This window comes from Sinocyclocheilus anshuiensis, unplaced genomic scaffold, assembly GCF_001515605.1.
Source record: "Sinocyclocheilus anshuiensis isolate Anshui unplaced genomic scaffold, SAMN03320099.WGS_v1.1 scaffold613, whole genome shotgun sequence".
Lineage (NCBI taxonomy): Eukaryota > Metazoa > Chordata > Actinopteri > Cypriniformes > Cyprinidae > Sinocyclocheilus > Sinocyclocheilus anshuiensis.
In genome coordinates, this window is record NW_015536487.1 from 734,077 (window position 1) to 745,351 (window position 11,275).

The following is an 11,275-nucleotide window of genomic DNA, read 5'->3' on the forward strand; positions in this document are numbered from 1 at the left end:
TGTTTTCTGATTTGTTGTCCACTGGCGCCCCCTGTAGTCTAAACGTTACACGAACACCCTCTTCCATTTCCAGTCTTGCCTTGTCCTTTAGTAATAGCAAAATAGATTTGACATTTGCTAATGATGAATGTCCGTTGAGGGGCTGTTAACCTTTTCTGGAGCGGTGTAATTTCCACCACATATTGTCCACTGAAACGCAAAGGTGGTGTGTAATCTATAATGACATTGCAGCGCTAGAGGGCGCCATTTCTTCAGTGATATCAAAACGTCTTTGATGCGCAAAATATGCTTACAATTTTATAAAGATGAATTTAACAAAAACATTTAACACACAAGGTGTAACACATGACTGACCTTTTACAAGGACTTTACAAAATAATAATAAAACGGATCATAACACCTTTTAGCTGTGAACATGTTTACAGTAGGCTAGTTTGTACTTTATGGCTTAAAAATATCACAAACACACTAAATGTAGTGTAATTTTTACATGTGGATTTTTCTAAGCCATCCCAGTAAGAAAACAAATTATGTACTGTTGTCTACAAATGAAAGCAGGCCACAAAAATAGACTATATATAGACAGACAAGTCAATGAAGACAAAAATAGACATTAATTTCCTTCCACCATTTTTTCCTTGTCTCTTTCTTTGATGAATGATCCAAATTTGATCAAAATTATCCACAACTGTGATGAAACAGGAAGCTGAAAACATCCAAAGCCTGATGAAGAGTGTTTCCCTCGTGTTTTACTGCTGTCCTCCCAAGGCTTATGAAAGATGGTAAAGATAGGAGTGACGCAAGAGAAAAACATGAGGCCAGCTCTGGGTTTCTGTTAGTGCCTGTTGAGATGCTATCAGAACGTCAGAACAGTGGCAAGTGTTTGCTGTTGACTTTGGTCTCATTTAAAGATGGGCTTCTCACTTTCCTGGCTTTGTGAATTTTTTTTTTTTTTTTTTTTTGAAAGAGTCCCAGCCTTTTCCTCAGAGATCCTCAGAGACTAATTTTCTCAGTGATGGCCATCCTTTTTGTTGTTGTTTGTTTTTCACGTATCTTCTTGTGGTTGTTTTCTCCAGCCACTGAAAACATGCTCTATTCACTGTCAACCATTATTAATTCTGTGAGCAACAGTGTCCATTAACATCAGGATACCAAGATAAAGCTAGTAGTATTCAGCTGGTCATGTGACTTCAACATGGCAGCCCCCATAAGGGGACCCTGCTCCATGTATTTTATTTTTGTTGCTAGCCTACTGAAATAGGTGTGGTATTTAAAAATACAACTAATTTCTAAATGTGTATAAACGTTGTAACAAGGAACAACCTTTGAGAAAACTAAAAGAATTATTGTCACCTTAAACCTCAAACACATGAGAGTTTATGCTATTTGCAGCTTAAACAAGGCACGTCTTTGAAACACACCATGTAATTAAAGAAAAACTGAGATTTGAACAGAGAAAATGCTTAATATTTATTAAAAGATTGCATTTATTACAGTTTTTAATTGTTTCCTGGCAAAATATTTATTTCGCCACTGAAAGTAATTAAATGATAAAGGATTAAAACATTTCCTGTCTTATCACCGGGGTAACCGCCATATAATAGCGTAATATACTGATCTGAAAGCAAGGACGCTTTCAAACAATAAAAACCCCACATTGAATCAATCCCCCTCCTTCTTGAATACACCAGGCAACTCTCTATTTCATTTCTTTATTTCCCCTTCATATTTAAAAGGCTAGATATGATCTCTCCGCTGCCTTTCATGGACGAATAAACGCTGCTTGTTATTCAACGCTCGACGAGGAAGAGAAACCTTAACGCCAAGGGTTTTCACTCTGCTGCGAGCTAGTGAACGGGACACTTATTTTCCACGTATAGTCCCTGACTGGGATTTAGACACCGCGCCATGATTTGCTCGGATGCATTTCAGAAAAGCATCTGAATGCGTGCGTTTGTATGGAAGTGCGCCTTCGGTAATAGACTGCGAGTTTACGGGGTCACCGCGGCGACCTCGCGGTAATAACACGTCCAATCATACGCGCGGAAATGGAGACTTGCGCGGGCTGCTTTTGTCTCTGTTTGACCATGGCTCGTTACGCTTTGTGCCGACGATTGGGACTCTTCTGTGTCACGTTCTCTCATCTATATCTCTTCCTTCATCTTTCATTCTGTGTCATTCTCTTTTGCCATTTCCCCCTCTACTGATCCTTTATCTGTTTCTTTATTTTTCTTGTTATTTTTCCCTGCCAGGGATGAAAAAAGCTCAGGATAGAGACAGAAGAGCAAATTTTGATTAGTAGGCTATACTAGAAAGTCTGAAGGAGGTCCTTTGCTCACATGCTAGTTTGAAGTTCCTGTCCCAGACCTCGCGGTAATAACACGTCCAATCATACGCGCGGAAATGGAGACTTGCGCGGGCTGCTTTTGTCTCTGTTTGACCATGGCTCGTTACGCTTTGTGCCGACGATTGGGACTCTTCTGTGTCACGTTCTCTCATCTATATCTCTTCCTTCATCTTTCATTCTGTGTCATTCTCTTTTGCCATTTCCCCCTCTACTGATCCTTTATCTGTTTCTTTCTTTTTCTTGTTCTTTTTCCCTGCCAGGGATGAAAAAAGCTCAGGATAGAGACAGAAGAGCAAATGTTGATTAGTAGGCTATACTAGAAAGTCTGAAGGAGGTCCTTTGCTCACATGCTAGTTTGAAGTTCCTGTCCCAAGTTATATATAGGAGTCATGTCTTTTGACAATAAGAAACTAAATATCCATCTTGATGTATGTATTATCCAACACATGAACTTTTCTCTGTGTAAAACATCATGCAGCAGACATTTACAGATATACATAAATGTAGGCTACGTGACTGAAACTGCAACAGCTAACAAGGTAGGCTATCTACATTCAGAAGAATTAATATTTAGCAACCAACTATCTTATTGAAATGGTCCTCTTTTCCACAACATTGAATGGTAATAATCCAAGATTATCCAAATAAAAAGAGTATAGTATAGTTGTATACATATAAAAGTTATAGTTATGACATAAAAAAATACACCCTCATGTTGTTCCAAACCTGTATGGCATTCTTTCTTCTTCTGAACACAAAAGATAATAATAATAGGCCTAATAATAATAATAACAACCATTATTATTATTATTATTATTAAATATGTGCTACCAATATTTTTCAAAAGATTTTCTTTTAAAGAAATCACACATCACATGGGTTTGGAATGACATGAGGGTGAGTAAATGATGACACAATTTTCTTTCTTTTAATATATGTTACCCTGGACCACAAAACCAGTTATAAGGGCCTTTTTTTATTGAGATTTATACATCAGCAAAAGCATGAAAGCTGAATAAATAAGCTATCCATTGATGTATAGTTTAAGATAGGATAATATTTGGCTGAGATACAATAATTTGAAAATCTGGAATCTGAGGGTGAAAAAAAATATATATATTTTGAGAAAATCGCCTTTAAAGTTGTCCAAATTAAGTCCTTAGCAATGCATATTACTAATCAAAAATTACGTTTTGATAGGCTATATTTACGGTAGGAAATTTACTAAATATCTTCATGAAATATGGTCTTTACTTAATACCCTAATGATTTTTGGCATAAAAGAAAAATGTAATTATTATTTAATTAAATTACAAATTATTAATTTAATACAAAATTATTATTTAAATAATTTTGACCCATGCAATGTATTGTTGGCTATTGCTACAAATATACCTGTGCAACTTAAGACTGGTTTTGTGCTCCAGGATTGCATATATCCCTTATATTGTTCTGCCTATGTTATCATTTAAAGTAATTAACTTGTTGATGTTAAAAGCTTTTAGAGGATCCATAGTACAAACAGTGACATTTCCCAGTGTCACCTTAGGCAGCTGTTGTTGTGGTTTGGGTCACGGTGATTCTTTTCTGCAAGCTCAAATAAGAGGGTCCGTCAGACAACAAGAGATGTGGTAAAGGCTTGTGGCTTGTCTTCTAAATGTATTCTATTTTTCATCTTTTCTTTGGGGGGTTGTTGGTAGGTGGAGGAGGGTGTTGCAGCAGACGCAGGCCTTTTCCGGAGATGAAAAAAGGTCCGATAGTTTGAGAAGCAGCATCTGTCCCTTTTCTTCTCCTCTTTCCCCTTTAATTACACAACACAATAGCCATGAGGTGTGTCCATAATCTGCACGCATAATCAGCCTCTCTTTTCTCCCTTCCGAGCCCCTATTCCGTACGCTAATTCAATATAAATGTAAATTAACACGCGAAAAGAATAAAGAAATCTCAATCTATTTACATGACTAATCACAATAAACGCGTTCCACATGAAATATGGATGAATGCATGGCGATTATGGGGAAAGGGGGTGGTGGGTGGGTGTCAGGCAAGGAGTGCTTTAGGAGCTATTTAAACTTTTTCTTTTACGGTCTTCTCATACACCTTTGTGTGTTTGTGGGGTGATGCACAAGTGTCTGTAAATGGCAGGTTATGTGTGATATGAATTACTGTTTAAGACTGTTATTGGGGACAACATTTACAATCTGGTGAATATAGCCTAGGCCTCCTGTTACCCAAAGTAACTGAGAGGTCGGGTTGCAATATGGTAGCGTTACCAGTTCTGCTACTTAATCCCAAATGAAAATGTCACCTTGCTACAGCTGCGTTTACACTTGGCATTAACATGCGATCTCCGAGATCTGATCAAGCAGATCGGATCATCAGCCAATCAGAACACGGCGCGTTTACACTTGGCAACATCAACTGATTTTCTATCTGGATAACCGATCGGATCTATCTTTCCAGCGCAATATTTAAATAAGTCTGCAGAGAATGGCCCGGTGCAAAGTCAACCTGAAGTGGTGGGTTTTCTTTTGAAAAGCATTTTCAGTCGCGGGACATTTTACAAACCAAAGTTAAGTGCAGGAGTCTCACTAGTCTCCACACGGGTGTTCTCCGTTTTTTTTCTGACAGTTCGCGAGAAGGACACGGCGCGTTTACACTTGGCAACATCAGCTGACTTCTCGATCTGGATAACCGATCGGATCTGTATTTCCCGCACAATATTTAAATAAGTCTGCGGTGCAAAGTCAACCTGACATGGTGGGTTTTCTTTTGAAAACTATTTTCAGTCGCAGGGCATTTTACAAATCAAAATAAATGTACGAGTCTCATTAGCACTCTGTTCTTCCGACAGATCGGGAGAGAGGGGGCAGCATTTTGCGTGATGTCGACCTGCGAATGCAGATTCGATGGCTGGATTGCGTTTACATTACACTGAGATCCGATCACAATGCGTCCTCGACTACCTCTGGACCAGGACACGCTGATCGGATAACATTCCGATCAGAAGCGCGTTTACACTTGTCTTTTCAATGTGTATGTGGACAACATCCGGATACCGGTCGCATGTTAATGCCAAGTGTAAACGCAGCCTAAGTTGCTAAGAAATAAACGTAATTTGTGGTTGCTTTGATATTTGAGCTGCAACAAGAACAATTAATCACTGGATTTGCAGAAGTAGGCCTATTTAAGCTTCATGGATTCAAATCTTTAAAAGACATCAGAGTTAGAGGCAGTTGATAGTAAGATATATATATAAGATATAAGAAAACGGATTCTGCTTTTGTTTGTCTGTGAAATAATCAGTACATTACTTCTTATAATTTTGACTTTCTTATCACAATTTATTTATACATTTTCAGCTCATTTCCATTTTTTAATAGCACTGTTATTATTGTATGAAGCAAAACAAATGGTAAATGATCACTTTATTTCTCAGCCAGACTGTCTCTTTCTGTCTACCTGGATGATTAGTGGTCAGAATAAACTTCAAATGTGACCAGACTTTATAATGATAGTCAAAAGTTTGACTTCTGTGTGAAACCAAATAAGAACAAACTAAAAATGAAGATTTTGTGAAAAATAATAATAATAAAAGAAGCACACTGCAACCACACAAGAGTATTATCAGTGAAATGAAGAACACATTTTCAAATCAAAATGAAATAAGTCAGGGTAAATCCAATATAGAACAACCTTAATACCGTTTTATATCATATAACTTTGGAATCAACTTGTTTTGTAATATAATGTAGGGAATTAAGCAGTGAAGTGGCAAAAGAATAAGGTCAGCTGAAACAAGTTAAGTATTTTTTATTTACTTTTTATTTTAAATGTCAGATTTTTAGTTTAAATCTCACAACATTTGTCTAGAAGCAGAAGCTGTTCAAGCGGAATACATAAATGCAATCAGCTCTGACTAGAGGTAGTTTGGCATTAAACAAGCTTTCAGGAGGAAGGAACGTAGAAAAGAATGTTAAAGCACTATAAGAGTATAACTATTATAATGATTGTGTCTTTCCAAAACAAGCAATATTCCTGATTTGTATGCTTTTTGGACATGACAGGAATTCAATAATAACCAACCTGATCATGTTTGTTTTATGTTTCTAGGTGAGCACTGACAGATATTTCACATGAATGAAACATTAAACCCAATTTATTTATTATAAACTGCTAATGTTCCATATCATTTGTCTGTTTTATGCGGTACAATAAGTTGCAGTGATTAAATTAACATAATTCATGAAGGTTGACTAAATGATTGATTGTGCATTGAATATTATCATCACAGATTATTAAGATGGAGTACACTTTGCATAGTTTTGTCTTGTTCTTACACTGATGTCATACAAAAATGATGTTTTTCTATTTGCGTTTAAGCCCTCTGTCTACTTTTTCTCATAAGCAATGCAGAAAAATATGAGAAGGAACTGATGCCCTGAAGCGAACTGGATGATGTCAGATTCGAAATAAATTCATAAATGCCCAAAGATCACAGCAGAGCCTGTGCTTACACAAACACTGCGTTCCAGCAAACGCAACATCAAGCTTCCTTCTGTTTGGGTTTGTCTGTACTACTAACCAGCCACAGAAATGCACTTCAAACCTCAACAGTCACAACTTTTCTTTCATAGTGGAGAGGATAGGGCTATCAGACCCCAAAATAAACTTATCAAATTCGTACACTAGATAGAACACAGTAAAAGTGTATAGTGTATACACAATTATGTATTGTCAATACACAGATATGGGACACTGATATGCATTATATAAATAAGTGAAATTAAACCTGCAAGGAGACTGACAGAGTCAGAGTAACATTAATTGTACATGTTTATGAGTATGATGAGTATTTATGAATGTTGCCATACACTCTTATTAGTGTATACTATACTCTTATCTTACCTATAGAAGAACCTTTTTGTCTAAATGGTTCCATAAAGAACCTTTAACATTTGAAGAACCTTTCTGTTTCACAAAAGGTTATTTGTGTCGAAAGAAGGTTCTTCAGATTATAAAAAGGTAAGAAAGAGATGGTTCTTTAAAGAACCTTTGACTAAATGGTTCTTTGCGGAACCAACAATGGTTCTTCTATGGCATCGCTTGAAGAACCTTTTGAAGCACCTTTATTTTTAAGAGTGTACTCCAAAAATGTGGCCAGTCTATATTCTAAAGACTGAATTATATCAGGCTATGCATTCAAAGTGCATGCACAAATCAGCAAAAGTGAAATAATAATAAAAATACATAAAAAGTTAATCAACATTTCATGCAAATTAATCTGAGCTGTGTCTTGTCTTGCTCACAGGTATTTCTGATGACAATGCATTGGAGGAAAGCCGCAGACAGAATGCCCTCACTGGCGCTGCCCCACATAACCGTTACCTCCGAAATGTGGCCCAGAACCCTTCAGAGGAGGAGGAGGAGGAGGACAGAGGCCTGCAGAATCTGGGACTTGCCAGAGGTTTGTGTCCCAGCTGGATGCTGTGCCTGTAGGATAGGGACCAGGATCAGAGGAGCAGAGCAGTTTCATGCAGTGTTGATTTATAAAGATATTCAGTTTTGTATTTTTCAAGGTTGCATGAGTGAGTCAGATATTAAAGATTTGTCAGCATGGCGGAGGTGGCGTCTGCTTGCTCATGAAATTTATTTCAGCAGGCAACTTTTATAACTAATACAACTTGCTTTTGACTGGTTCAAGCACTCAGTAGTATCTGGAAATGAATTTCCATTAAGGGTTCCAACAAAGAAATTCCAGTGGAGTTAATGCTTTAAAGTGATTGAATTCTTCTCTTCTGTGAGCCACAGTTAATGTCTATAACAATTAGAAGGATGTTTTCAAATATTAGTCAAGTTGTTTTGGTTCTTTTTTGTTGTTTTGTGGTATTAATGAACGTCAAAGCTCATCAAATTTCCTCATAGTAAATCACTTTCATTTTTGTAGGGATTTTTGACACCAGGAGAAAGAAACTATTGCTGAAGGAATCGGACACCAAAAAGAAGCGGATGCCAAGAATGGCTCCTCGGATTGGAGTGTGGTTCTAACAATATTTGAAATATATATATATATATATTTTTTTTTTAAACTGAGGAGATATATAAAGACATGCATATTAAATAGTCACACATGCTCAAATTGTTCTTTTTAAATAGAGTACATAGAAAGTTTATTTTTAAATGTTCTGCTTTGACATGTTGCATTCAAAGTCAGTATGACCCACTAAAAAGTCGCAGTCGCATCAGCTCATTGTAACTATTTTCTCCATTCTATTTCTTTTTTTTACTGTTTTTACTGGATATAGGATAAAGTTAAAAACAAACTGCATTTAACCAACCGTATGATTTAATCATCTGGTGATCCATCACCATGCATGTAATCTTTCATTATCCTGATTTAATGTGTAAAAAGCAATCACATTCTCTTTTGTACTTAATTCATGGTTTTAAGCATATTGTAGGACATTCCCCTGCACTGTTGTGTTATTGAAAACAGACAAATCGAGAGAGAGCCTAAACACATCACTCATAGGATAATTAAACCCAACTGAAATACATTTATTCATGTTTTAAAACACTAAACAGACCTCTTCATTAATTTGTAAAATTATGTTTAGATTACTCACACATCTGTTTTCAGCACTTTGATATAATTTTAATGAAGAAAATAATTCATTATAAACATAAAAGTGAGGCATTTTTAAGTTTGTGTGTTTGCCGTCCATTTGGTGCTTTATACATTTTGTATTAAATGATGGAGCACAAACTCAGGATTGACATGATATGTAAAAGATGCTTAAAAGCATAACTATAGAGGTGACAAATAAGAGACAGGTTGATGAGGAAACATAGAACCGGTCGGACTAGTGCACCAAGAATGGAAAGAGAGAAAAACAAGGGAGAAAAAGAAGGGAAAAAGATTTTTTAATTATTCATTCACCAATGTGAAAGAACATGTTTTCACCAGTCTGCCTTTTGATCCAGTCTTAAGCACTGTATCAATATTTCAGAGAAAACTGCAGATATGGTATGTCCTTTCAGAACTGGCAGCATGGCTTTAATTTTACTCCGACTACTGCATGTATGTGTTTCGTTTTGTTTTCGATATAAAACAGAGAACCAAATCTGTGGAAAATCATAGTTCCTATATTTAAAAGGGAAATAGAAATGAAGAGCTACAAAGACACATTTTTAGTAATTAAAAAGTTTCTACTCTGATGTGTTATAGTCAATTTTTGCTGATGTTTTATCAATATGTATTATTTCTTAATAAAAATGTATGCTGTTAATTGGTAGTGGTGTGTACTGAGGCAGTTTTAATCAAGTACTGTTATTTTCAAAGCCATGAATGTCTGTTCATGCTGTACAGCAATAACTAATAAATTGTGTTACTGGGGAAAGACACAAAATTTTTTAACCATACTAGAAAATGGCTTGTTTACTTACAGCTGTGAAGGTTTTTCTTTGTAATATTGTCAAAAAGGCTTATTTCTGAAGCGTGTGTATCTAGTTATTTCTGCCTTTTTTAAACATACACCAATAAAGCCTGAAAGTTGCACATTTTGTATGTTCTGTGAATATATTATTACTAATTTGTAAAAACAACAACAACAACAAACAAGCAAACAAAAATATTTTTTTTGTGTATTTCATATAATTGCCAATGCGGCTTGTGGAGTACAGCATTACTCATGGCAAGGTATGTGCACGTGACCTGTAGAGTAATTTGGGTCTTGTTTGGTTGTCTGAAGTCTCACAGGGCTTAATTAGATAGCACAGCAGCAGTCATATCGGTGGCTCACCTTCTCTCCATTGCTTTCAATTTGCAAGCTGTCTCAACTCAGATTAATATAGATCCTGATAGGAAGGAACGCTTCAGAATCAGGTGGTTCTTGCTGATTGAGAAAAGAAAATGTCAGTGGTGTCTTCCTAAAATCAAATGTACTGTTTATAAATGTGGCATGTATGGATCTTTGAAGAAGGTGTTGGCATATTTTACAGTAATACTCCAAATCCTTGCTATCCTGCTGCTTACACTTGGTTCAGTTATTAGCATTATCTCTGATTTTTAATTTCTACAGGTTTGTAAAAAAAAACTGGGCAAATCAAATTCATGCCTCAGAGGTGAAACTATCATACATTGCAAAGAGTTTGGCCAAAGAGCTCAGAAACACTGATAATGCTACAACTGATCTTATTAATAGTTTCATACTGCTGCCTTTGCTAACTGTGGTTTTGAAGTCGCAGTAATCCTGTAATCCTGTATTAATTTCACCTAAAATATTCTTTTTCTTTAGATTGATTTAGGTAATAAAAAGAATAAGAGGGATGCAATAATAAGTTAGGACTTAACTTGAGTATATCTATCTATCTATCTATCTATCTATCTATCTATCTGTCTGTCTGTCTGTCTGTCTGTCTGTCTGTCTGTCTCTGTCTATCTATCTAAACTTCTAAACAAAGTATTGCCAAGCCAACATTCAAAGTCTCGACAAACTTGTTTTTCTAGTTTAAATTTATTCAAATCAATTCATTTTAAATTTAAATAGCAATTTTGCTTAGTGCTTGCTTCCTCAAATCAAATTCAATTCAGATTCAGGAACTGGAACTGTAAGCTTGTTCACGAAGCATAATTTTGCTGATATTTATTCAGTGTTATTTGTGGTATTCGGTTTTCAGTATTTTACAGTTGTTGAAATAGTACTGACATGATTCTTTTATTTATTTAAGGTTAGGGTTATATGGCTAGGGTTAACGATTTATTAATTTTTCATATGATGTTTATTTTGTGAATTCGTGATCACTGACAATACTTAACATGAGGCACTCCTGTGGTTTCCTCTCGAATGATTGTTTCATGTTTTACAGCTGAACAGCTTCTGCGGGGAAGAATATTTTCTCTAGACTCTGAATTCATACTTACTGTAC

The 11,275-nt window shown here is 35.9% G+C and overlaps 1 protein-coding gene across 3 annotated transcripts in view; it reads left to right on the forward strand.

Annotated features, from left to right (window-relative positions):
- The window catches only part of LOC107684822 (dnaJ homolog subfamily B member 6-like), a 23,012-nt gene extending 13,113 nt beyond the window's left edge, over positions 1 to 9,899 (forward strand). For all 3 annotated transcript variants that reach the window (XM_016481204.1, XM_016481196.1, XM_016481188.1), the window contains 2 exons: positions 7,659 to 7,814; positions 8,295 to 9,899. In XM_016481204.1, coding sequence (XP_016336690.1) covers positions 7,659 to 7,814; positions 8,295 to 8,395 — 257 coding nt within the window. In that variant the 3' untranslated portion in view covers positions 8,396 to 9,899. The remainder of the gene's footprint in view (positions 1 to 7,658; positions 7,815 to 8,294) is intronic.
- Positions 9,900 to 11,275: the final 1,376 nt, after the last annotated feature.